This window comes from Lissotriton vulgaris, chromosome 2_1, assembly GCF_964263255.1.
Source record: "Lissotriton vulgaris chromosome 2_1, aLisVul1.2, whole genome shotgun sequence".
NCBI classification, from domain to species: domain Eukaryota; kingdom Metazoa; phylum Chordata; class Amphibia; order Caudata; family Salamandridae; genus Lissotriton; species Lissotriton vulgaris.
This window is the reverse complement of record NC_141687.1, coordinates 1,325,213,147-1,325,239,308: the sequence shown is the minus strand read 5'-3', so window position 1 is coordinate 1,325,239,308 and position 26,162 is coordinate 1,325,213,147. Positions and strand designations below refer to the sequence as shown.

Genomic DNA, 26,162 nt, shown 5'->3' with positions numbered 1-26,162 from the left:
GCCCAATAAGCAGGCGGTATTAATCTACCTCAAACCCAAACTGGCCGAGGAGAACAACCTCTTGCCATATTGGTCCAGCCTCTTAGAGTCCTTATCTGGCGGAGCCGAGGGAAAAGCACTCTGCGATGTTGAGGCCTGAATGACCAGGCTCTCAGGCGTGGGCTGAGTGGTCAAAGAGGCGAGGTCCGAGCGATGACGCCTAGTGACCTTATCCACCGGTGCCCCCGAGGCCGGCCGCAACCATGTACCCAAGAGAACTTCGGTAAGGGCCTCATTGAAAGGGAGCATTGGCTCAGACGACGTAGACGCCGTCTGGAGCACCTCGGTAAGGAGGTTGGTCTTAAGGACCACCGTAGGGAGGTCGAGATGGAGAAACTCCGCGGCTGGACGCAGCACCATAGTGTAGGAAGCGCCCTCCTCCATAGGAGGCAAGGCAAACCCCGGATCAGAAGGCACATCAAGTTCACCCGCCTCTTGAAGGTCATCCACCCAACCCTGCTCGGAGTCGTACTGCCGCACAAGTGGGTTGTCTGAGCCGTCCCAATCCTCTTCCGGCTCCGGAGTAGAAGGAGCCGGCTGCGGCAGCAGGGCCGGAGAGGGGGCGAGCGGTGCCAGGAACGGCACCGGTCGGGGACGGCTGGAGCCACATCCCAATGTGGATCTCAGGTCGGAACGAAACGGTCCGAGCACTGGAACAGGGGCGGGATAAAGAGCACCCAGTGCGGCACATGTGGCGGCGCTGGGGCCGGAGCCAAGGGCGGGGCCGGAGCCAGCGGTGCTGCACATTGTGGCGCCGGGGCCGGAGCCGAGGGCGCCTGATCCAGTGGCTCCGGGGCTGGCTCCAGAGGCGGTGCCGCCGGGCCAACAGCATCTGGACACAGCACCGCGGGGCCCACGGGCGCGCTGGCGGGAGCCAGAGGCCTAAACAGGCGGTCCATGGCAGCAAGAAACTCTTGCACCTGTTCGGGAGTCGCAGAGGGACACGGGTATAGGGGTAGGCCTTGGGACTCCTGAGGAGCCGCAGGGGCGGATCCCTTGTCCCCCACGTCCGCCTCTGGGCAGCGATGGGGGGACGTCAGAGAGTGAACACGCTTCTTCGCATTCGTATGGTGCAGCTTACCGGAATCTGATGGTGAAGACAGAGCCCAAAGAGCGACAGCTTCGGTCCCACGAACGGCCCCTAGACCTGGAGTGATCTCCAGCAACTTCCGGGAGCTCCGGTTGGTCTCCAGGCAGTAGAGGCAGACATCATGGGGGTCCGCCACCAACATAGTATGGGGACAGGCCCCACAAGACTTAAAGCAGGGCATCCCTACGTGCACCAGGAGACAAGAAAAGGAGACAGTCTAAAAAAAGTGGTAAAAAAATGACTGAGGTACGTGCTCAATCTGGATCTGCGCTTTCGGCGTGGAAAAAGAAAGAACTGACGTCAGCGTGCATGGGTGGCACCTAAGTAGCCTCTGTGACGTCATCCCGTCGCTTACTGCACCAGTGACTGGCACGGAGCAGCACGACGCCACCTACTGGCGTGCAGAGGTACTGCTAAGCAGAAAACTTTCCGGATCCAGACTGGCGCCTGGGGAATATTCTAAGGTAAGGAATCTATCACTAACGTGTCTCTTTCAGATATATATATATTTATTCTTCGGGGAGTGTATGCCCGGCGCAGAGCACCGAAAGTAATTAGCTTAAAACTGGTGGTCCTCGATATTTTGGATACGCCTTTCAAATATACTAGACCAATTTCCCTCCGATATGGGGTTTCAGAGGGTTGTCAGGGGCAGCATCATGTCCTCTCTAATCATCTTATATAAGCAGATGACAGCTTTAAAATTTCCCCAAGACCCGACTATATAATGACAACTCTTGTGGTGTGGAGGTTTTGACATGCCCACACCCAGTGTCTGAATTGCAGCTGTCACTGCGCTACGGAGCAGAAAGTGGCAAGGGGTAAATCATGCCTCAATTGGAACTACTCGAATGGGAGGATACCTCAGCTCAAGCAAGTCACTCAGTATGGACGCTCCAGAAGCCACCCACTATGCTATACCCTGCGAATCTCCCCCATGTGGCTGCAGCTCTAGTAACTCCATGGTTATGTCAGACACCTGGCCCAACATGGCCACAATTCCCGAAATTCAGGATATCGCCTCTGCTAGGGCACTTAAGCTTTATTAGTACTCCGACCAATTGGTGAAAATCAGGTACAAAAGGACCAATCTCCCGCTCTGGCACCAGTCTGCCTGCCAACCACTGTGTCAGCCACTGGAGCTTTGCTGCAAAATAATAAGATTCAAAGTCGGGGACTGCAAGGCTCCCATTCTTCACAGGTCTCTACAATGTGGGCAGAGCTACTAGCCTGCGGCAGAGCCCAAGAGGAAATCAGTAACGAGTAAGTCGAGTTCTCGTAACATTGCCTGAGTAATCCATACCGGTAGCACAACAAAATAAATACAATAGTCGGGGGAGCGCGACCATCTGGAACAGAAGTTGTACAGCAATGACAGCAGCGGCTCTTTCCTTCAGTCCTGATCTCTCCATGTCCCTGCAGAATATAGGGATGTGAAACCTCTGGCCTGCACCTTTCACTGCTCTTTTTTTACAGTAAGAAGGGTAAAGAGACTGATGGAATGGCATGTAAGCAATTTCTACACTTAAACTGATAATCCAACGTTGAAGGTGCACATGATCTTTGCATCTAACTGTACTACTGTTTTTCAAGTTGCAATTAAAATGTAATAATATACTCAACAACCTGATGCCACTTACATTTAACCACTTTGTTTCTTGAAAAGAGATGGGTAGAAAAGGAACTGTTTAATTTGGATGTAGAGTTTCCACCTTTTTGAAAACGGAAGCATTCCTTGAGCAGCAGAGACATGTCCAGATCTATTCATTGCCCGGTTAGAATTCTAGTTAGTGGAGAATGTTCGACCCACAGGAGTTTAATTGTGACCTGAGGAAACACCAGCCTGAGTGTTTAACTCTTTGAAAAGATCCAGTCAACAGCCTGTGGACTGGTAATACGCAAAAAATGGACTGTTCTATTCTGTTGCAGGACCGACACCAGGAAGGGTTTTAGAAACAATACATTCAGGGCAGTTTCTATCACTGCAGAGAGAAGATATTTTCTGCCATAGACCCTGGGAGGAGGAAGATGCATGCTACCAGCAATCCACCCAAGTCCTAAGGTCCGTGGAACTCAGTTGATCCTCAGGGGTTAGGCAAGAAAGTTGCTACATCTCAAAACAGTATGCTCACATCAAATAAGGAGGCACATTGTTAAGAGACGTACAGCTGCATGTGTCAAGTATAGGGCCCAACAGAAATCTTTCCATATAAATTGGCAACATGTCCGAATGAAATCTCCAATATGCCTTAGCGGTCTTCTGGAATAATTACCTTTCTGTTGTGTTGAACTCTGACTGGTCCTAGAGGGAATGAGAACTGTGAGAAGGGAGCGGATTACATTTGGATAAAGGAAGTGGGTGAAGCTGTGAATCCAAATCTCACCTTTTCTCTAATTCATGAAACTCGCAGGTTGTTTTAATCTGATGCCTTCCCTTTGAAGACTGTCTCTAGTTGTACACAATACACCTATCTCCATTCCCTAAACTGGGCAACGGGGTCAAAGAATTTTACTGTGCCCAATCGCCCAAAGAACATTTTCCAGCTTGTGTTATGGGATAAAAAAAAAACATCCCCCAAACTGACAATATGATGTCAGCCACAAAGCTCAGTGGAGTAATCTGAATCCATCAATTGCATAAAGCAAAATCAAGGAATTACATCAAATATATAAGCTCTTCCCTGTAGTTCTAACCAGCACTTCTTCAAAATCCCTGCACAAATCTGGGCCCAGTCTGAATGTTCTAGTTCTTACCTTGAGTAGCAGCTGATACTTTGTTATCCTCTGAATGGGTTTAATAAGGAAGTCACTGATGGTTAGCCTCTGGTTTATTTCTTGTTTCAAATCCTAAAAAAGAGAAACGTCAATAACAACGACTATTAATGCGCAAGGTAGTATGAACAATTGACTTTATTTTGTATCTGGCACTTGGAAGGTCAAACAGAGGAAATAGTGAAACACCACGGGAAATGCATACATTCATGATAGGGTAACAGTGGAAAGAAAATAATTAAAAAATGTATGCTCAGTTTCCAGGCAGCAGTTTCTTGTAAAGAGAATTCTTTTCATGTATGGCACATAGTAAAATACGGAGAAGTTCATTTCACATGCTGTAAGAATGTATGCGACTGGCAAGGTACAATGGCAGTATTATGTACATAGACAGTTTTGGGGATGATTATTTCTTGCTCAGCCTTATTGAAGGACATAACTCCCTGATGTACAGGTGTTAGTTTCATGCATCACTGTGGGTCAGTACTTCACCCCCTACTTACCTCCCAGGCATGGACGGGCAGGTTTGCTAGGTTACATGAAGTTAATATTCAGGGGAATACTTATCTCTAAGAGTCCTTCTGGATAATATAGTGTAATGTATTTAAGAACACACAACTACATTTTACAATATGACCATTCATCCAACGTTTTTGCCATTTAATCAAGCAAGAGGAACGATCCTCACTGTGAATCAAGTATTATAGTAGATGAAGGTATAAAAGGTCCTATGTGTAGAAAGACACCTTGAAGTTCTAGTCTGAGCCCTTCACGGATAATCTGCGCTATCCAGAACAGTCACTGCTCACTGCCCCTCCCAATTATACATAGGGTGGGTAGGAGTAAGAAGGGGTTGAGGTTCTGATCAAAAGGTCTGGGAGAGGACATCATCACAGAAGGGACATTTATGTCACGATCCATGACAATTCAGTTGACTTCACTATTGCTGTTCAGATGCCATCAGCAAGGCTGGGAGGCAACTTCACCATGGCCAGTGGTTGATATTATAATGGCCAAACAGATCACCTTCTCACAGCTGTCTAGGAGAACACCATGGATGGAGAGCTAGTTTCATCATAATATGGAAGGTACGCTCCGGGCAGACAACAATAACATATCAGAGAAAGTGTTATAACTATAGCTGGACAGATGCCATCACTTTGGTGGAGCGAGTATCACACCATGGCTAAGTTACTTTACCAACAGGGACAGTTAAGTATTAATACAATGTTCAACGCCTATGTTATGAAGCTTTAGAAACAAGATGATTTTGCACTCCACCGAGGCAGGACTTCATTTACTGGCTAGCAAAACGAACTAGGTTTATTTAGGTATTGTATTTTCTAAAAAGAATCCCTTAAGGAAGCATCTTTACAAATGCAAACACTTGTAAGGGATTTCGCATTTAATAGTAACAAGCATGCAAAACATCTCGACACAAACAGATTCAATACACTTTATTAACAAGACATTATAAGACATGAAAATTGCACAGTACCTAACAGTCTGGAAAAATTAATTTAACAACTAGCCTACAACAAGAAAATTACATCACAGCTATGCTGTGAAACCTTTTAGCACAAAAGTTCAAAAGTTATCAATTAAGATTTACAAAAGAGGAGCTTCAGAAGTCCATGAGCCAATATATATATATATATATATATATATATATATATATATATATATATATATATATATATATATATATATATATATATATATATTCATTTTCACTGAAAAACAAGGGTTAAATGAACTTTTAAGTAAGGTGAGGATTTCAGTGACAACGTAACGTTTTAAATGAACAAAAGAACAAGTTACTTACCTTCGGTAACGCTTTTTCTGGTAGATACAATATCTGCCTGTGGATTCCTCACCTTGTGAATATCCCCCTTGCGTCAGCAACGTTCGGAAAATTCTTCGTAGCACGCCGGCGTGGACGACGTCATAGGAGCACGGCTTCGCGCGCGACTCCGTCTGACGTCACCGACTCCACATAAGGCCCACGTCGGCGTGATGACGTCAGTTCCGCCCTTTTTTCAGTGCCTTCGAGGCACCCGGACGGACCAACAAGTACATATATATATATATATATATACACACAATGTACACAGTACATGCAAAACAAATGCAATCAAAGTGCAAAACTATACAAAGTCAGATAAAACCATAATTACATTTGCACATAACATCAGGTATAGCAGAGTGGACAACGGGGAGGCGGGTGGGTCAGTGAGGAATCCACAGGCAGATATTGTATCTACCAGAAAAAGCGTTACCGAAGGTAAGTAACTTGTTCTTCTGATAGATACATCTGCCGTGTGGATTCCTCACCTTGTGAATAGAGTCCCACAGCAGTTCCCACTCCCGGAGGAGGGTGTCCACTCTGCTACACCAGGAAATCTTGGAGAACAGAGCGCGCGAAGTGGCCATCCCTCCTCACCTCAGCATCCAAGCAGTAGTGCTTTGCAAAAGTATGGAGGGAGGCCCAAGTCGCGGCCCTGCAAATGTCCTCAACAGGAACACCTCTAGACAATGCAGAAGTAGCAGACTTTGCTCTAGTTGAATGAGCTCTAATACCCTCAGGAGGGTCCTTACCCGCCAGAGAGTAGCAAAACTTGATGCACAGGATAATCCATCTGGAAAGTGTGCGCTTGTGCACCGCTCTGCCCTTCTTGCAGCCAGCAAAACCCACGAAGAGCTGATCGTCTATTCGATAGTCTTTAGTCCTATCAAGATAGAAGCTAACCGCTCTCTTCGGGTCCAGGCGATGAAGCCTCTCCTCCTCCTTGGAAGGGTGTGGGGGAGGATAAAAGGTAGGAAGGGTAATGGATTGACCTAGGTGGAAGGGAGTAACCACCTTAGGCAGAAAAGCAGCCCTGGTCCTAAGAACGATTCTTTCAGCATGGATGGACAAAAACGGGGGCTTGGAACTAAGAGCTTGAAGCTCACTTACCCTCCTTGCCAAGGTAATTGCAACTAAGAAGACCGTCTTAAAAGAAAGAAGCCTCATCGGACACTTGTGTAAGGGTTCAAACGGCGAACCCATCAGATAGGTTAACACAAGATTCAAGTCCCAATGTGGAACAATAAAGGGAGAAGGAGGGAACTTATTAGTGAGCCCCTTCAAAAATCTTAAAACCACAGGTGATTTAAAAAGAGAGGGCTGATCCGGCAAGCAGAGGAATGCCGATAAGGCCGAAAGGTAACCTTTGACAGGGGCAACAGCAAACCCCTGCCGTGCCAGAGAAAGAGCAAATAACAAAATATCAGATAAATGAGCCTTTAACGGGTCAACATCCCTCTCCCTACACCAAGACACAAACTTAGTCCACCTATACGAATAAATGGACTTGGTGGAGTCACGCCTGGCAGAAAGAAGGACATCCACCACATCGTTAGGGAGAGAGAAAGAGTTCAGATTGCCCCGTTCAATCTCCAGGCATGAAGGTGTAATGTCTGGAGGTGGGGGTGTAGAACCTGCCCCTCCATCTGAGAGAGGAGGTCTGCCCTGAGAGGGAGACGGAGCGGCGGGTGAGAGGAGAGGTGGAGAAGATCTGTGTACCACACCCTTCTTGGCCAATCCGGGGCGACCAATATGACTTGGGCCCGGTCTTGGCGAATCTTCCTCAGAACACGAGGAATCATGGGTATGGGAGGAAACGCGTAAAGGAGCTGACCTCTCCAGCTCAACTGAAACGCGTCCCCCAATGCTCCTTGCATCGGATACTGGAGACTGCAGAATGACGGGCAGTGAGCATTCTCGCAAGTGGCAAACAGGTCCACCCGAGGAGTCCCCCACATCTGAAAGATGTAACGAACAACCTCCGGGTGAAGCCTCCACTCGTGGTCGGCAGAGAACTGACGACTGAGAATGTCTGCACGCACGTTCAGAACCCCGGCCAGATGATTTGCCATCAGACAAATCTGGTGGTCCTGAACCCAGGACCAGAGGCGCAGAGCCTCCCTGCAGAGACACTGTGACCCCACTCCTCCCTGCTTGTGTACATACCACATCGCGGTCGTGTTGTCCGTCAGGACTTGAACCGACTGACCGCGAAGGGAAGGGAGGAAGGCCTTGAGCGCCAGACGTATTGCCCGTAACTCTAGAAGGTTGATGTGAAGCAACCTTTCCTCTGGAGACCAAAGACCCTTGACCTCCAGATCCCCCAGATGAGCACCCCACCCAAGAGTGGATGCATCCGTTATCACCGTGGCCACCGATGGTGGAAGCTGAAAAGGCTTTCCTTGAGACAGATTGCCTTCCACGCCCCACCAAGACAGATCCGCTGCAGTCTCTCTGGAGATCTTCACTGACTCCCCGAGATCTCCGTTGTGTTGATACCACTGCCTGCGGAGGCACCACTGGAGTGCCCTCATGTGCCAGCGTGCATGGTTGACCAGGAGAATGCAAGAAGCCATCAGACCGAGCAAGCGAAGGACCTTCAGGACCGCAACAACCGCTCCATATTGAAATAAAGGAATCATTTCCTGTATGTCGCGAATCCTTTGCGGAGGAGGGAATGCACGACATACAGTAGTGTCCAGTACCGCACCTATGAACAGGTTGCGCTGGGAGGGCACCAGGTGAGATTTGGGCACATTTATTGAAAAACCAAACCTGAACAACAGCTGCGATGTTTCTTGCAGGTGATGAAGCACCTTCTCGGGCGACTCCGCTTTGATCAGCCAGTCGTCTAGATACGGGAATACAGGAATCCCCGACCTCCTGAGATGTGCAGCCACCACTGCCATCACCTTGGTGAAAACTCGAGGCGCAGTAGTAAGACCAAACGGAAGGACCGCAAACTGGTAGTGTTGCGATCCCACCGTAAAACGGAGATACTTCCTGTGCGACTTCAGGATCGGGATGTGAAAATACGCATCCTGCAAGTCGATCGACACCATCCAGTCTTCTTCCAACAGCGCTTGAAGAACCTGCGCAAGAGTGAGCATTTTGAATTTCTCCTGCTTGAGATAGAGATTCAAAATCCTGAGGTCCAGGATTGGACGTAACCTGCCATCCTTCTTGGGGATCAGGAAATACCGGGAGTAGCATCCCTGACCCCTTTCCTGCTCCGGAACCACCTCTATCGCACCTTTCTTGAACAAAGCCAGGACTTCTTCCTGCAAGCGAACAAGGTGGTCCTCCGAACAAAAACCCTGGCAAGGAGGGTAATTGGGAGGGAACTCCTGGAAAGGAAGAGCATACCCATTTTCTACGAGATTGAGAACCCAAAGATCTGATGTAACCGATTCCCAATCCCGTAGAAAATGAGTAAGCCGACCCCCCACCGGAGCCACATGATCCAGAATGGCGGATCTAGGGCTGCTTTGCAGCAGGGGGAGAGGGTTGGTTATTAGATGAAGAGGAGGAGGAGGAGGAGACCTGGCGCCCACGACCACGGCCCCTTTGCTTTCCTCTGTAGGATTTATACAGAGGATTCTGGCGCTGCTGCTGCTGCTGCTGTCCTTGATTGTAGGGACGAAAACTGGGTCTGCCAAAACCCCTATACTTTCTAGTCGCAGAGCCCCTCGCCTGAAGGCCCAAAGACTTTGCCGTAGCCCGGCTGTCTTTGAATCTCTCCAGAGCTACGTCAGCCTTCTTGCCAAAGAGACCTGTCCCATCAAACGGTAAGTCCAACAGAGTAGACTGAACGTCAGAAGAAAAATCGGAGGACTTAAGCCATGCGGCCCTTCTTGTAGCAACAGTAGAGCCCATAATTCTGGCAACAGAGTCCACCGTGTCCATACCACTCTGTATAACCATACGAGCTGCAGCCTGAGTATCAGCGACCACCTCGTTAAAGTTCTTCTTATCGTCCTCTGTAGGCTTAGCAGAAAGCTGTTTAACAGAGTCCATCAACGCGTGAACGTATCTCCCCAAGAGGCAAGTAGCATTGGTGGACTTCAAGGCCATGCTACCCGAGGAGAAAATCTTTTTAGCAGACTGGTCCAGCTTTTTCGAGTCCTTGTCTGCTGGCACCTGAGGGAAAGAACCCGCAGCCCTGCTGGAACAGGCGGCCTGCACTACCAGACTCTCCGGTGCAGGATGCGAGGAAAGAAATTCAGAGTCATCATGAGCCACCCTGTAACGCCTTGCCACTGACCTGGAAACTGCAGGAGCAGATAAAGGCCTCTTCCAGACCTCCTTTATCGGTTCAGTTAATGCATCCGTAAAAGGAAGCGTAGGCTCCACAATTGAAGAAGGCGAATGCAATACTTCCGTAAGGATGTTGGGCTTGTATTCAACTGTGGGCAAAGTCAAGCCTAGCAACTCTGCAGCCTTCTTTATGACGACATGATAGGGTGCCAAGTCCTTAGATGGTGTGTCAGAAACGGTTGGCAAACCCCATTCAGGAGAAAGTTCCAAGCCACTTGCATCCTGAAGGTCTTCAAAACAATCCCCCTCTTGCAACTCTCCTTCCTCAACCTCGGAGTCCATAAACTCCTTCTCCTCCAAGAGGCGTTGTGCCCTGCGCCTCGACCACTCCATACGGACCGAAGTCAATGGATCCGGTAACGACTCCGACGGCGCCGGAGCCGACGTCGAGCGAGGAGCCGGAGGACGGGAAGTACCACGATCCGAATCCACACGAGGCCGATCCGGAGTCGGCGAAGCCGCATGCGAAGTAGACGACCTCGGCGGCGCCGTACCGAGCCAAGGAGTGCAAGGCGTCGGCATAAACGGCATAAAGGGGGCCGGGGCATAAGCCTGGGGCACACCCAAATTGAAAGACAAAGGACCCATGGGACCCATAGGCGCACCAGCGGGGTAAATCGCCCTCGAGTAAACACCAAACATGGCGTTTAAAAACTGCGAGGGATCCTGACCTGGACCTGGAAAGGGTGGGTACGAACCCAACGGCCGCTCCGAAGGAGGCTGATCCGGCAAAGGCGCACCCTGGCCCTCTTGTTCTTCAGGCTCCACAACCGGAGTCGGTGCTCGAGGAACCTCTTCATCATGCACCGATGAATGGTGCGACTCCAGATCCTGTTCCGGCTCATGAACTGGAGAACCAACGTGAGATTGAGCTGGAGAAGGAGACACGAAGTCCTTGTGATGTTTTCTCGACTTCTTCCTCGAATCCGAAGACTCCTTGCCAGAGTGGTGTCTGGAGTGATGTTTACTCCTCTTATGCTTCTTTCTCGAGGAGCCCGAAGCATGGCCCGAGGCCGACTTGGAACCGGACCTCGACCTCCCTCTGGACCTTGATCTCTCTCTCGACCTCGACTTGGCCTTCGAAGCCGACCTCGACTTCGCCCTCGAAGCCGACCTTGACTTCGACCGCGACCGTTGTCTCGACTTCGAGCGCCTGGACACTGACCTCGAAGACCTTCCGGCTTCCCTTTCCTTCACCTTAGCAAGCAGAAGCTTCGCCTCCCGCTCTCGCAAGGCTTTGAGGTTCATCTTGTCACAGGAACAACAGTTTTTGACATCGTGTCCCGAACCAAGACACCACAGACAGTCGGGATGCGGATCGGTAATCGACATCATCCGGGAGCAGGAACCACATTGCTTGAAACCGGTCTTCCTCGACGACATCTTCGGCGATGAAGCGAAATCCAACAGAGAAACAATAACAGCTAAACAGCGAACAGATACAAAAGTATCGCAGAAGATCCCAGAAACCGTTAGCGTCGACGACGCGGAAAAAAGGGAACTGACGTCATCACGCCGACGTGGGCCTTATGTGGAGTCGGTGACGTCAGACGGAGTCGCGCGCGAAGCCGTGCTCCTATGACGTCGTCCACGCCGGCGTGCTACGAAGAATTTTCCGAACGTTGCTGACGCAAGGGGGATATTCACAAGGTGAGGAATCCACACGGCAGATGTATCTATCAGAAGGTATAGTTATCTCAAGTAACTACAACTCGTGCCCTAAGGTAACTATAACTTGTGCCCCTGCTATGCAGTTTTCATTTCACATGTTGCAGTGATGCACAAGTTACCTACCTTCGGCAAAGATATATCTGTAAGAAACATTAGTAGTGATAGATTCCTTACCTTAGAATTACCCCAAGGTGTCAGACTGGATCTGGAAAGTTTTTCATCAGCAGTACCCCTGCATGTCAGTAGGCGTTGTCGTGCGACTCCAAGTGCGTCGTTATGACATCGCCAGAGCTACTAGACGTGCCCACGTGTGCCGACGTCAGTTCTGTACACAACTTTCTGCGCCAGGAACGCAGAGCCATGCAAGAAACTGACCACTGCTGCCATGAAACTAGGGCCCTGAAAGGGATGACCTTAACCCTATAAATCAGTTCGCAGAACGGGGTGGGTGGAGCGGTAAGGAATCTATCACTACTAATGTTTTTTACAGATATATCGTTGCCTAAGGGAAGTAACTTGTGCATCTGAAAGAAACACGTAGTGATAGATTACCTTTAGAATAGATACCCCAGCAATACCAACCCCGGTGGTGGGTCTGCAAGCCAAGATCACACCAGAAAGTCCTGGAAAACAGAACGGCCAAAGAAGCCGTCTCTCCGGACTTGGCTGTCCAGGCAGTAGTGCTTGGTAAATGTGTGCAGCGAGGCCCACTAAGCTGCCTGACAGATGTCATGCAAGGGAACTCCCCGTCCTAGAGCAGTAGTGGCTGCCGTTGCCCTGGTAGAGTGGGCGAGCAACCCCACCGGAGGCTCCTTTTTAGCCAAGGAGTAACTAGCCTTTATGCACAGAACGACCCAGCTACTCAGTATGAGCCCTGCTGAGCCAGAAAAAGAAAAAAAGAACCTCTGAAAGACGGGCAGAAAGGGGATCCACAGCCTTTGCTGTGCACCATGCCACAAACTTATTCCACCTGCAGGCGTATACCGTCTTAGTGGAGGGACGCCTGACTGCCAAGATAACATTACAGACTTTGCGAGGCAGGTCAAAAGACATCAACTGCCGCCACTCAATCTCCACGCAAGGAGGTGGAGACCACACAGGTTCGGGTGGAAGACCGTCCCCTGCTGCTGCGACAGAAGATCCTCCCGAAGAGGCAGACTGATCGGGCATCGATGCTCATACTGAGTAGCTCGGGATAGCATACTCTTCGAGCCCAGTCCAGACTCACAAGGATCACTTGGGCCCGATCGCGTCTGATTTTCTTCAGCACTCTGGGCAGAAGTGGTATAGGCGCAAAGGCATACAACAGACCGCAACTCCACTCTGGATGAAAAGCGTCACCGAGCGAGGGCCGCCTTGGAAATTTCAATGCGCAGAACTGATGACATTGCGCGTTCTCTTCGGTGGTGCATAGATTTCACCAAGGCTCTCCCCATTGCCGAAAGAGACTGCCCCACGTCTGAGTTCAGACGCCATTCGTATTCCATCATGCACCAACGGCTTAGTTCATCCGCCCAGGCGATCAAAGAACCTGCCAGGTGTTGAACCACTAGGAGTCTAGTTCAGGACACTCTTTTTTGACCTGGGTATCTCTCTTTCTTTATAGTTGCTAATTAGAAATTAAGGGCATCGAGATATCTAGGTCGGTAAATATGGGCCCTTAGACCCTCATTCAATTGTGTTTTTTGGTTGCACCACTAGGGACATGCCCTGATGTTCCAGACAAGCCCGCCTTCAACAGCCAGTCGTCGAGATAGGGGAAGACTGAAATCCCTGATCTGCATAGATGAGTTGCGACCACCGCCATCACTTTCGTGAACATCCGAGGGGCGCTGGTAAGGCCAAAGGGTAGAACTGTGAATTGAAAATGCTCGTGGCCTACCGTGAATCGCAGGTAGCGCCAGTGGGCAGGCAGGACGGGAATATGAAAATAGGCGTCCTGCAAGTCCAACGCCACCATCCAGTCTTGCGGGTCCAGGGCAGACAAGACCTGAGCAAGTGCAAGCATCTTGAACTTCTCCTTTCGGAGGAAGCAATTGACGTTCCGAAGGTCTAAGATAGGACGCAGGACCTTGTCCTTCGTTGAAACCAGAAAGTAGTGGTAACAACAACTACAACCTACTTCTGGCGTCGCAACGCGGTTGATGGCCCCCTTAGCCAAGCGGGCCACAACTTCTTGCTGGAGAAGCGCCAAATGATCCCCGGACATGCGGTGGTACTGATGTGGCATGGCTGTAGGGGTTGTCTCAAAAGGGAGGGAGTATCCCATTCGGACAATTTGCAGCACCCACTTGTCCGAAGTCATGTTGTGCCAGTGGTGGAGATGATTGAGTATTCGTCCACCCACTGGCGTCTGATGGGCCTGAAAGGTCAGACTAGGAAGGCGTTCAAGTGGATGCTGCGGGAGTGGAGGTGGACTGACCTGCCCGTTGGGCCCGGAACCGCCTCGACGGTTCCCACGTCCGCGACCACACGGAGGTTGTTACTGCTGTGGTCTGTGGCTCTGCAAACACTGTGGGGCGCCCCGTCCGTGGCCACAAAAGGAACGAAAAGCAGAAGGCGGAGAAGTCCTTGAAGCGCTCCAACGCACTATCTGCCTTATGTCCAAAAAGGCGAATGCCATCAAAGGGCATGTCCATCAGAGTGTTCTGGACATCCCCTGAAAAGCCAGTGGTCCTCAACCAGGCGTGGCGCCGAAGCGCCACCGTCGTGGAAATCGACCAGCCCAGTGAGTCGGCGGTGTCTAACCCACAACGTATGGTGAATTTTACTGCGTCTCTCCCGGCCGCAATCGCCTGGGAAAGAACTACCTGGGCCTCCTCCGGGCAGTTAGGCAGCACCTGCCCAAACGCGTCCGACAGAGAGTGGGTATGATGGCCCAAGAGGCATGCAATGTTCACCGACCGCAGCCCTAAGCTGCCAGATGAAGAGTTTCTTACCAAACTGATCCAGCTTCTTGAATTCCCAAGTGCGGTAGGGAACACGCGCTGGGATGTAGAGGCTTGGACAACCAAGCTCTCAGGGATAGGGTGTTGGGTAAGGAAGAGGGGGTCTCCTGGAGATGGGCGATGGCGTCTGGCCACATCCCTGTCCACAGGAGCCCCTGTGTTGGGCCCGGACCAGGTACCCAAAAGAACGTCTGCTAGTGCTTCATTATAAGGCAGCAAGGGCTCCGAATAGGTAGTTGCCGGTTGGAGAACTTCTGTCAGGAGATTAGTCCGGACGGCCACCATAGGGAGTTCGAGGTGGAGATCCTCCGACGCCCTACGCAACACCACTACGTAACTGGCACTCTCCTCCGTAGCCACGGTAGGAGGAGACAGTATGCCAAGGTCAGGCGAGGAGACAGCATGCCAAGGTCAGGCGAGGTGTCAAGACCACTGGCCTCCCTCAAATCCTCTGCCCAGTGCGGATCATAAGCACAGTCCTGTGCTATAAGGTCCTCAGACCCCTCCCAGTCCTCTCCTTCCTCAGAAGTCTGTGGAACAGGCTCAAAATAAGGAGGTGGGACATAGGGCACTAAAGGGTCCATCAGCATCGGGCGACGTCGAGTCGCAGTTGAACCTGGGGACAACGTCGACCTGAGGAGCGGGCGACGTCGGAGCGGTGCCGGGGAGATCGGCACTGGTGGAGGTGTCAAGGTCAACCGGCGTCGATCGGGATTCGATCCCTGATCCTTGGGGGGCCTGTTGCATCAGGGTCGGAGTCGCCGGAGATGGTAAAGCAGGACCCCAGTCTGGCCCGCAGGCGCACTGGCGGGGCCAGACGGCACAAAGAGTCTGGCCATGGCAGCAAGAAACACTTGCACCTGAGCAGGCGTCACCATCGCACCAGGGAAGGGGGGGGGGGGGGGTGTAGACTGGGGGAAACGTCACGGGCTCCGCCAGAGCCGTGGGGGTGGCACCACCCTCAGCTGAGTCACGCGACGGGTGAGGGGAAGTCGAAGAGCGAGGATGCTTCTTCGACATCTTCTTGGAATGCTTCAACTTACCTGACCCCGAGTGCGAAGACTTGAAACCAGAAGAATGATGGTGACGACTCCGCGCCCGGGCCCTCAACCTCCCACGGGACCGGGACCTTGAGCGGCGCGGACTGCCGGACTTCAAGCAACTTTCGAGACCGCTCCCGCAAAGTCTTCGGTGCCATGGCCCGGCAGTCGGGGCACAACTTGTGGTCGTGGTTGCGCCCCAGGCAGTAGAGACACACGCGGTGTGGGTCCGTCACTGACATCATGCGGTGACAGTCCCTACAGTTCTTAAACCCGGGCATCACTACGACGCCAGGAGTCAATCGACTTGAAAAGATGAGGTAAAAGGCCTAAAAAAACTCAGTCAAAAAGTGACTGGGGGTACTTGCTCTTCTCGGATCTGCGCTTGCTGACGCAGAAAAAGAAAGAACTGACATCAGCGAGCGTGGGCGCGTCTAAGTAGCTTCGGCGATGTCGTCCGGATCCAGTCTGACGCCTGAGGGTAATTCTAAGGTAAGGAATCTATCACTACGTGTTTCTTTCAGATATTATCAATGATGTCATAGAAGATGTCACCAGTAATGTAATATGTGGGGGTAATTAGCACTGCATTGCGAGCCACATATTCATATTCACTTAAACAAAAGTTAGAGTGATTTTATAGTTAAGTTAACAAGTAAATAGAAACACAATGTTTTAAACAAAAAAACATTGAAATTCACCAGTTATAGTTAAATTAACTATAACTTGAACACTCGCCATGCAGTGTTGTTAACAGTGTTGTTATTTCAGGTTTAATCAGTGAATATATCATAGAACACATAAGCAATACAATTTATGAGGTCATATGTGAGATCATAAAGCAGTGAATGCCACCGTATTGATGAAAATTTTCTTTTTTGGAGCCGGTTGGTCACAATTTGAAATAAGACATTAAACACCAATGCATGCCCTACCTACTCAGAGTTCCAATAACATTTTATTGCACTCCGGCTGCAGTCTTCTACTTGGCTTAGACCAAGAAACTCCCCAGGGACTCAAGAAGTCCTGATATATACCTTACCCTGGTACCCCATATTAATTATATAACCTTACCTCAAAATATGTGTCATATTCAGCGACTATGTATTCTGAGCGGGGCTTGTTTTGGCAATATACTACGTACATGTGCAACCGCCTCTCCTGAAATAACAAAAAAGACAGCACAGTGTTAGAGAGCAGAACAAATCAATCACTGTGAATTAAAAAAAAAATTGTGTCTGAAATGTAAGGACACTGGTTTTAAAATTGCTTATGTATTCTTAGCACAAATCGTATGTATGTAATACTGGTCAAAGAAGTCCAGTGAACCGAAACCACTTTTTTTTAGCATATTCGCAGCTGGGAAAAGACTGACAGGAGGCTGGTTCCTTCAATGATTTTATTACTGCGCGATGACAAACGATTTGCAATGTATGTGGTTTTCAGCAGCAGGTATAATAAACTCGAATGTCTGCTGCTAATAATGTGTACGATTCTGAAATGCTTATTGAGTGAGCCGTAGTCCCATCTGTACCTGGGGTGCTACTATAGGTCGTAGTGGATCACTCCATATAAACTGCCCACCACCCTTATGTTTGCCATTGTTAATAAAAAGCCTAGCCACTCTAGACATGCCAATCAACATGTTAAGTGCACAGTACAGTACGTGTCGACCTGGTAGAAAGAGTTAGTCCAAGTCTAAGATACTGAAATTGGCACACTAACACCTGGGTTCTCATCAAGGCTTTGGCATCTTGCTTGAGCAACAATTGTGTGATTCCTGGCATCAAACTGTGAAAATGTTCAAGGTAAGGTGTGGGGAAATGCTACTATATGTAACTAAGTGGCAACGTACTGTCCAGTGTGCCACACCTATCAGCATTTTTTGGACAATCACCTAATGAACCACCTTCCTATTTACATCACAACTGGTACACTAAGTTAATTTATGAATAATTACATACAAATATATATTAGGCTGTTTCGTCTTAACAACAAGTAAAAAACGGAATTAACTGGCTGTATGAAGAAAATATTAGAGCTTGAATATTACGAGACCGTGTTGAGCAATACAGTGTGCTCACACAGACAGATAAAACTGCAATAAAAGTTTAAACAAATAATATAACATTTGAAAACGAACATGAAGAGCGTATTGAAGGTGGTTTCAAGTCTGTTGTATAGTACATATCAATCAACACATTGACAAAACGCATACTATGTCGTGGTACAGCCCTGTGGGCAGCTGAAGACCCCTAGCACTCTGTATCTAGAATGGTGAAGTTTGAAGCAGAGAAAAATAAGTGAAGGTCAAAGACCGAAGTAAAAACTTACGTGTTTGATAAAAAGTTGCGCTAACCGCTCTGGTTCCTGAAGGCATTTTTCAAGTTCCGCCATAAAAAAACTAAGGGGAAAAAAGAAGGTGATTATGTTAAAGAGAATTTTGAGTGAGCATACATATAGAGAAGGCAGATACCAAACAACAACATAAGTGTACCAGGTCTTCCCTAATGGCAACAGAATGAAAGAACCACAGACATCTGCAAAGAAATGTCAAAACAAAGGATTCCTATGGATGCATGGCGAGAACTACTAATTTAATTAAAACATGTGGGTGAACAATTGTGAGATTATCAACAATCCAGGAGACAAAGCAATATCTGCTGCATCTAGTAACTTTTTTTTAGCAAAGATGCAAGGGACAGGTGTGAGGTAGCTGTGGAGTGGAATGGCTACTGCATCATAACTTCTCGGAGGGTCTTGGAAGGGGCTTATCACTGGAATTAGGGTTCTTCTCAGACCATAGCTAAGCAGCAAAGGAAGTGGAAATAACGCACCAAAACAAAAAGAGACAACCTTTTATGCAAAAGAGTACCAAATTCCTATCCTGGATTTTCCTTTCTCCAAGGCTAGGGGAGGACCCAGCATGTTTTATTCCAATCCTAATTTTTTTCCATTCCAGGGTGATGCAGCTCCTGCTATGTTGCCACAGTGAGGACATGTGTGGTCCCTCTTGTTTCCCTTATTTCTTCTTTCGCATGGTCCACCAAGCACCCCCCTTTTGTATCCTGGTTCCATTTGCGGATTACCTCATTCAGGAGGGCCCCATTCAACCCAAGACCTGTGAATATCAGTGAGATATGGGAGCGGCAGGGCCCCTTCACCACATCCTGCAGAAGGACCACATCATTTTGTGTTACACCGCTGATGTAGAAACTCGCCCTCAGGGGAACAGTCTAGGCCAGGGTGCCTTATTAAAGGTTGAAGGTCCCTTGGAGTGAGAAGCAGTTGGGAGAGGGAGCAGGTAACATTCAAGTGTGGAGCACAGAGCTGGGGTCAGTCAGAATTGGAAAGCAGTGGAATCAGAAGACGTGCCAGAGGCTCGTAGGAGCTTGGACAGGGCAGATTTCACTACGTTTTAACAGCCACTGACTTTCACAAAGTCATGTCAATACCCAATGCATCCAGAATTAATTTTCTAGAATCGCTGATTACCGCAATGGCATGATGGGGCTCACTGATTCACAGAAAGACGTGTACAGAGAAACTGATTTACATTAAGACGTGTCAAGAGCCACTGATTTCCATGAACACATGTCAAAAGCAAATACATAGAACAAAGACATGCTTCACTAAAATCAGAGCCAATACTTTTTTGTTTTAATTACACTACCAAATTACTTAACATATTATTTTTCTAGTGCAAAGCAGTGTCCAGCAAGTATGTGATGGTATATTCCCCCCGCTATGTTGTAACCCCAAGGTCACCTGCATTTCTAAGCAAAAAAACCTGAAGTGGGATCTATGAAAACTCATCCTCCTGAAACAGTCAATGCCCGTCAGCGCATCGACAAGTGAACCCAGTAACCATACTCGTGCTTTTGCAAATGTTATGAAATTGTTCTGGTGATTAAAAAAAACCACTGAGTGTAAACCGAACAATGGCCATTTCAGATCTCCTCTGATATGAACGGAGCTGAGAAGAAATTGTGTTTAGATTGCTCATTCAGGGAGCTCATTCACTAAGCAAAGTAGATAAGCAAAGTGGGATACGCAGAACACACTGGAGGATAGGCGTCACTCCATGGAATGGAAAGTTCCCCTAGGGCAGGCCATGCACAAAACTGTGTTTTAGCAGCTTTCCGGTGCAACACAGGACATTGCGTCGTAGTGATTCATTGGAGTCATTTGTTACTCATCAGTGAATTCTCCATTGCTGCTGTGTATGCAAATATTGACTGGCGTGGACGAATATTTTACAATACCAGGTTATTTGGAGTGTGAAAAGCAGTCTCCAAACTCGCTCAGCTTTCTGAAACCTCACTAGCAGTCACAGCTTTCACATGCCTCTAATTCAGGAAACCAAGAGGACCATTTTACCCATTCTCGATCATCAGAATGTATTATTTGCAAATGGACTTCATCACAGGATTTCCTAGTGTTAGAGGAGGAAGGATAACAAGCCATTGTACCTTTGCATTAACGTCAAGAATTACCTTTACCATCTGAACATGGGGTTTGCACGATCTCGACAGATAACTTTTTATAGAGTTTTGGAACTTTAGTTGGTACAGTAAAAGTTTGCTCTACCTATAATTTTTTGTAGGACTGGAACAGCAATTTTGGTAAAAATGAAAGTCAGTCAAGCCCTCTCTGGTTTGGATAGAAATCAGACATAGGTCTGAAAATGAGCTTGGTCTAAAGTGAGAGGAGTGTCTGCAGCACAAAGGTAGCCTAATCAAGAATATTTCCACATCCCAGGTTCTCTCACACAGTTTTTACGTTATTTTTCATTAGTCTATCTCCTGAACATTGTGATACTTAGACTGGTGAAGTATCTTGGAGGTCGGCTTCAAAGCACAAGCAGCCTGCAATAGTGCAGACAAGCTCGGACTGTCCCTCTGGCCACCTTTCTGGTATCCAGAGAAGGTTTGAAGCTATACTATATAATATGAGAGCTAGACATTACGAAGGCTCACTCATATTCAAGGGAGCTCTCCTTGGAACTGCTTGACCTCTACATATGCCATCTTGGACAGTGACAGGGCGTGGGATCCGGCATATCTGCCTTGCCATTGCTGCACACCACAATAGTCTTTAGTAAAGAGCTCTCCATGGAGATGCAGCCGGGCAAGTGAAAGACCCAAAGGAGCCAGGAACACGAGGCAAAAGGCAGTGGACTCTACCTTGTGCAACCCCAATCCGATCTCCAAAGGAATAGTCGCATATCCTTGCTAAGACCGTTCTGGAAGGCTTGTTACAATAGAACCCACAATCGTGTTATATTAAGCTCTGCTTCTGCGCTTTCTCTTTGTACAATTTAGGCATCATCATTACATTACATTACATTACATTACAAGTGCAAAGTTAAAGTCATATCAACACACAGCACAAAAACAATCCCATGATGCCTCACGTCTATTCTTTCTTTCCACGCAGGAGACTTTGCACTGGGAAGTACTGTACAGTGTCAAACTTCCTATCTCTAACTATTTGTGTGCTTTCTTCTTCACCAAATTAGCTGCACTCATGCACTGCAAAGTGATAAGATTCTCAGATCTCTCTGGCAATTGGGTATGTGACACACCAGACTCTCCGATCGGTGCTGTATGCAGATTATCGACTTCATGACCATCCACTGAACTCGCTGCATGCTCTCTTTCATATTTATCTACCTCCCATATTTGGGTTAGCACAAGGCAACCACATGATCATAGCCTACAAAAAAAGGACCACTGCATTATGAGCTATCAGAAATCTGTTGCAGGCATTAAAAAGCAAAAAACGGCATAACGCTATTTTGTTCGTGTAACGTGAGCATTACACTTTGTGTACACTACAGAGAAACTGAACATAGGTCCTTGGGTCTCGTACAGGGCAGCTTGTCTAGATACTCACAAATATTACTATACTTTCATATCCCCCTTGATTCATATAATGTACAAATTCGTTATTCCTCTATCAATGCATCTCTGTATCCTTCCTGCCACTATGGGGATATGAAATACATGTTTGATTCATTTCCAGGGAGGAAAAGTGGTCTGATTTTAACATATCCACCCACAGATACATCATCAAGCCATTCTTGTATTATACTTTCTACCTTTGGATTCGAAAATAATAGATATTAATGCTCTATGTTCTGGAATACTACTACTCTAAATCACCAGTGGCAGAGCGATCACTACCCATGCTTCAGATACTGTGTAAAGGGCAGACTAAGAACACAGATAGTCTAAAAATCAGAAAAGAAACTATGTTATTCCCGCCCTTACATTCTGTGATGACTTGGAGGGCTTGGGTGACGGTGATGGAATGGTTATTCTGTGGAGACCAACATATTCCCACGCGCCCAGTAAGACAATGATACTTGCCCTTTTTAGGAACTACGCTTTAATTCAACTCTTTGCTGCAACTGCAGAAACACATCTACACTAAACAAATATCTGTTTATCCCCTGCAGGTCAATGCAACTGTCTAGCTCTATAATTTCAAAATGAGTAAGCCATCGCACTCTTCATGTTAAGAATGCAAGAACTCATAAGCACTTTGGGAACATGCTTATTATTGACAACAGCTACAGTCAGACATGTTACAGCATTTGATTTAGCTAATAGTAGAATGAAATCATAATAATAAATCATCTCCTACAGGATGAAGCCTGTGGTGGAGTTTAGCACTATAAATTCTTAAATGGTGTTTGACTATTAGTTCAGAATTGTACGGCTTCTTCAGCAGTAGAGCCATAGTCCCAGAGGCAACACAAAGCCCACCAACACTTTCCCCATAGTGACAAATGGCAACATAGCTAGCAACGGATGTGGTTTACTCACTCTTTATGCCAGTCATAAATTTGGTGAATGTTGCCAAAGGCGATCTTTTCCTTTCCAGACATCTCCTCGGGAACTCCTTTCTCTTCAATTCGCTGCATGAAACCCTTCAGGTGAGAAAGAAGAGCCAAATCAACCCCCACATTCTCTTGGATGAGGCAAAGTGAGAATCCTGGAGTCAGTGACACTGATTTCACACATCCAGATAGTAATATACTACCACTCTTCACGAGGATGTTAAAGGCGTATGGACAGATTTCTTTTATGGGAAATTTGCAATGTATGGGACCTGATGGAAGTGTGTATGTGCACTGAAGGCCCACGTATGCCCTAGGAATATATATACAGAATGACAAATATATGGTTATAAAGCTACTTGCATTATCTGATATGAGTGAAATGAGGCGAGAGGAGAGCCTGCGGGCCTACACATTCATATAGGACTCTTTTGGTGGACTAAAAAAGATTTATTGGAGGATATGTTTAATGGAAAATGTGCTACACTGTTGCCTCAAATTAAAACATCTTTCTATAGATCTAGTATTTGATGCGTCATGAAAGGCTGCAATCATGCCTTTTTACAATGTTGGTAAGAAACATCACAGAACCAAGCATCCAAAGAAAAAATTACTTATGTTTTAGAACGTATAGGCCGAACAACACTTAGCACAGAAGTAGATGATCAACAATAGTAAATATAAAAGTGAGCTAAATGGTATGCACTTACCTCAACCACAATTCCTAAATCTTTGACGTAATCCTTCTCTGTTTGTACGAGTTCATTTAGGACAAATCTAAACAAATACAAAAGAGCATTGCTTCAATTACATGCGCTTTATTCTTGAAATAGATGGTAGATTAATAGAAGATGGAATCAATCTGAAGTCAAAGAAAACAAAATGAATGACAATTGCTGTTGCAAGAGAAACAAGAGGATTGTGTCAAGGTGCCCTTATGAGAGGGAGAAAGGACCTTTAAAAGGGGAATTACTTGGGAGGATATGTGGAATCAACACTGAGGCTTACCTAAGGAGTGCTTTACAGAGGGAATAGTTCAAAGACATTTGAAGCATTGATGTTCAAAAACAATATCTTCAAGAAGCAGGTTTACGCTATAGACTGCTTTTATGATGACTATTGCAAGCTGACAGATATTACATCTACACGATTGTAGCAATATTATATGTTCTATTCCTTTAGAGGACTATTGGAGTTATACAGAAACTAAATATTCACAACAGTTCTGTATTATTCATAAGTACTTTCACCATAAAGGTGCTTTTTCTTGTGTACTGAGATACAGGATTCTTATGGTTAGCGAGTTCAGCTGACGTAAAGATGAAGTACGCCAGTAGCAGATAATCCAAGATCAATTCCTGGAGGTTTACTAAATACCTAAGCTTTACTTGGTAAAACTGAGATCTTGCTTGTGGGTACATACTTGCTGCTTTGGCAACAGAGCAAAGCCACAGATTTCACCACAGTGACTAAGATATAGATGGCCATTCATCAACCCATACAACACAATGTCCTGATTCCGATCACTTCTCACTTTAACACCAACAATGCAATGTCCTCTGTTGCTTCAGATCCCAAACTGTAAACTGACTATTCCTTTAAAAAAAATATACATATTTGTATGTAAGGCGCAAACAAGCATCCCAAAGAACGCTGGGTAGCACTCCTACACACACACATTAATACAGACAGAAATATAAAACAACAGTCACCTTGTGCGTAAAACAAATGTAATAAACATAATATTTTTCATATTCAGTGGAAAAAACACCACCATAATAAGAGCTTCTGCAGAGCTGCACAATTGCCCATCGTTTAAAAGCTTCTAACATCTGTGCTTAGGCCATATCTCATTGTTCAGTTAGTAGTCTACTTGTGAAAGCCAAGTGAAACAACATTCTAATGGCCATCAAGACACACTGGCAGCTCTGCCATAGCTAACACATTCTCCATGCACAGCTACTGTCTTTTACTTAATCATCAACCTATTCTTGAAAGGTGAACATTCTAATAGTGAACTAGGGTCAACTGTAAGCTTGGCCTTCACGGCAGCAGCATAAACAGTATTGGAGTATAATCACTGCTTCTTATTGAATCAACATTCTGTTGATGAAATGTTATTATAATTGCAATCAGTGTCCATTGTAGCTCCTATTTCTAGACCTAGAATGTGTTTATAAGGCAAGCAAAGCCTCTTTTATATGAAACCCTGTATCCTTAACGTACGAGTTACTTACCTTCAGTAACGATGTATCTGGAAAATGTTCTTTGCCACAGCATCTCTGCGCGACGTGGGCTGTACCAAGTGACTCCGCCCTGACGTCGTCTGCGGGTGTGACATCAGCAAGGTCACATAAGCCCCACCCCGCCAACGTCAGTTTTCTTCAGAGAACTTTTCCGTGCCACAACGCGGAGCCATCACAAACAAAAATGGTGAGAATATAGAAACTGTGTGCAAAAACCATCAGATAAACAGAAAGGAAAAAAGCAAATGGTGAGGAACAGCACCATTCGGGAGAGTGCCAGGCACTGTGGGGCACTGTGGCACCTAAAGTCCTAGAAGGGAAGAGCAGAACACAGCTACTGCAAAGCAACCTTGCAAGCAAATACAACATCCTCCCTGAGGTCAGAAAAGTATGTGAAAAATGTCACAACAGACGAAGAGGCCTGCCATCACAGTCCATAAACAGTGAAGGACAAGGCCAGACGAGTAACGACAATTACCACCCAACAACCACAGCAAGGAGAGGCGCATCCCCTGTAAGAGTCAAGGGCCGAGGCACAGCCAAGAGATCCCAATTCAGCTGGAGTAGATTTCTGCCCTGAAGATCAGGGCCCATATAATTTAGATGCCAGTTGCCAGTATGGAGTCCAGAAGAAGTACGTATAAGCACTAGCCTTTAGATACATTTTGCTCTTCAACAACAGATCTGCACTCTGATAAGAAGTTCAACATTGTCCAAGATATTGGTCCACTTCTCATGGAGATCTTGTAAGATCTGAAATGTCATGAAAAAGTTTCCACACTTCAGCCAATTTTAAGTGGGTCGATTCAATTATTGGTCTGGTGGTGGAAGAGAGGTTGAGGTCGAACCTTGCAGTTTACATTACCTTCCCCAGGCAGGGGATGCACCACACTTACACTGGGTCTCATTTTGGGAAGAAAGCGCATGCTCCTTAGCGACAAAGCCTGCCATGTCCCCACCCAGAGGCCTAAAATAACTTACTTTTTCACTATACTGTTCCATCACTATGGCAAAAGTAAACTCCTACAAATCTACAAGCTATTTTGAATCTTTTTTTTAGCCAGGTTTCTTATTTAGTTGGGGAACCAATTCTTCAAGGTGGGCTACATATAAGAGTCTTGCTTTGAGGAACCTCAGTAGTATGATAAGGAAAGGAATTAGTAGATACCATGGCTCTCCCTTGATCATGAGAGACCTTGTAATCAATGATCATACCAGCAGCTGTGGTGTATGTTGTTGGGCAATGCAATAAGCCAATAAACCAAGAAGGGCAGAAAAACTAACTACATAAAATAATAAATAAACATAGTTCTTATTAAGTAGACAATTGTTGAGTACAGAAAAAC

The 26,162-nt window shown here is 47.0% G+C and overlaps 1 protein-coding gene across 8 annotated transcripts in view; it reads right to left on the bottom strand.

Annotated features, from left to right (window-relative positions):
- KALRN (kalirin RhoGEF kinase) overlaps positions 1-26,162 on the bottom strand; it is a 1,626,736-nt gene that overhangs the window by 198,028 nt on the left and 1,402,546 nt on the right. For all 8 annotated transcript variants that reach the window (XM_086957084.1, XM_086957086.1, XM_086957088.1 and 5 more), the window contains 5 exons: positions 23,281-23,347; positions 22,557-22,660; positions 18,058-18,127; positions 16,798-16,884; positions 3,884-3,976 (listed from right to left, as the gene is read on the bottom strand). In XM_086957084.1, coding sequence (XP_086813210.1) covers positions 3,884-3,976; positions 16,798-16,884; positions 18,058-18,127; positions 22,557-22,660; positions 23,281-23,347 — 421 coding nt within the window. The remainder of the gene's footprint in view (positions 1-3,883; positions 3,977-16,797; positions 16,885-18,057; positions 18,128-22,556; positions 22,661-23,280; positions 23,348-26,162) is intronic.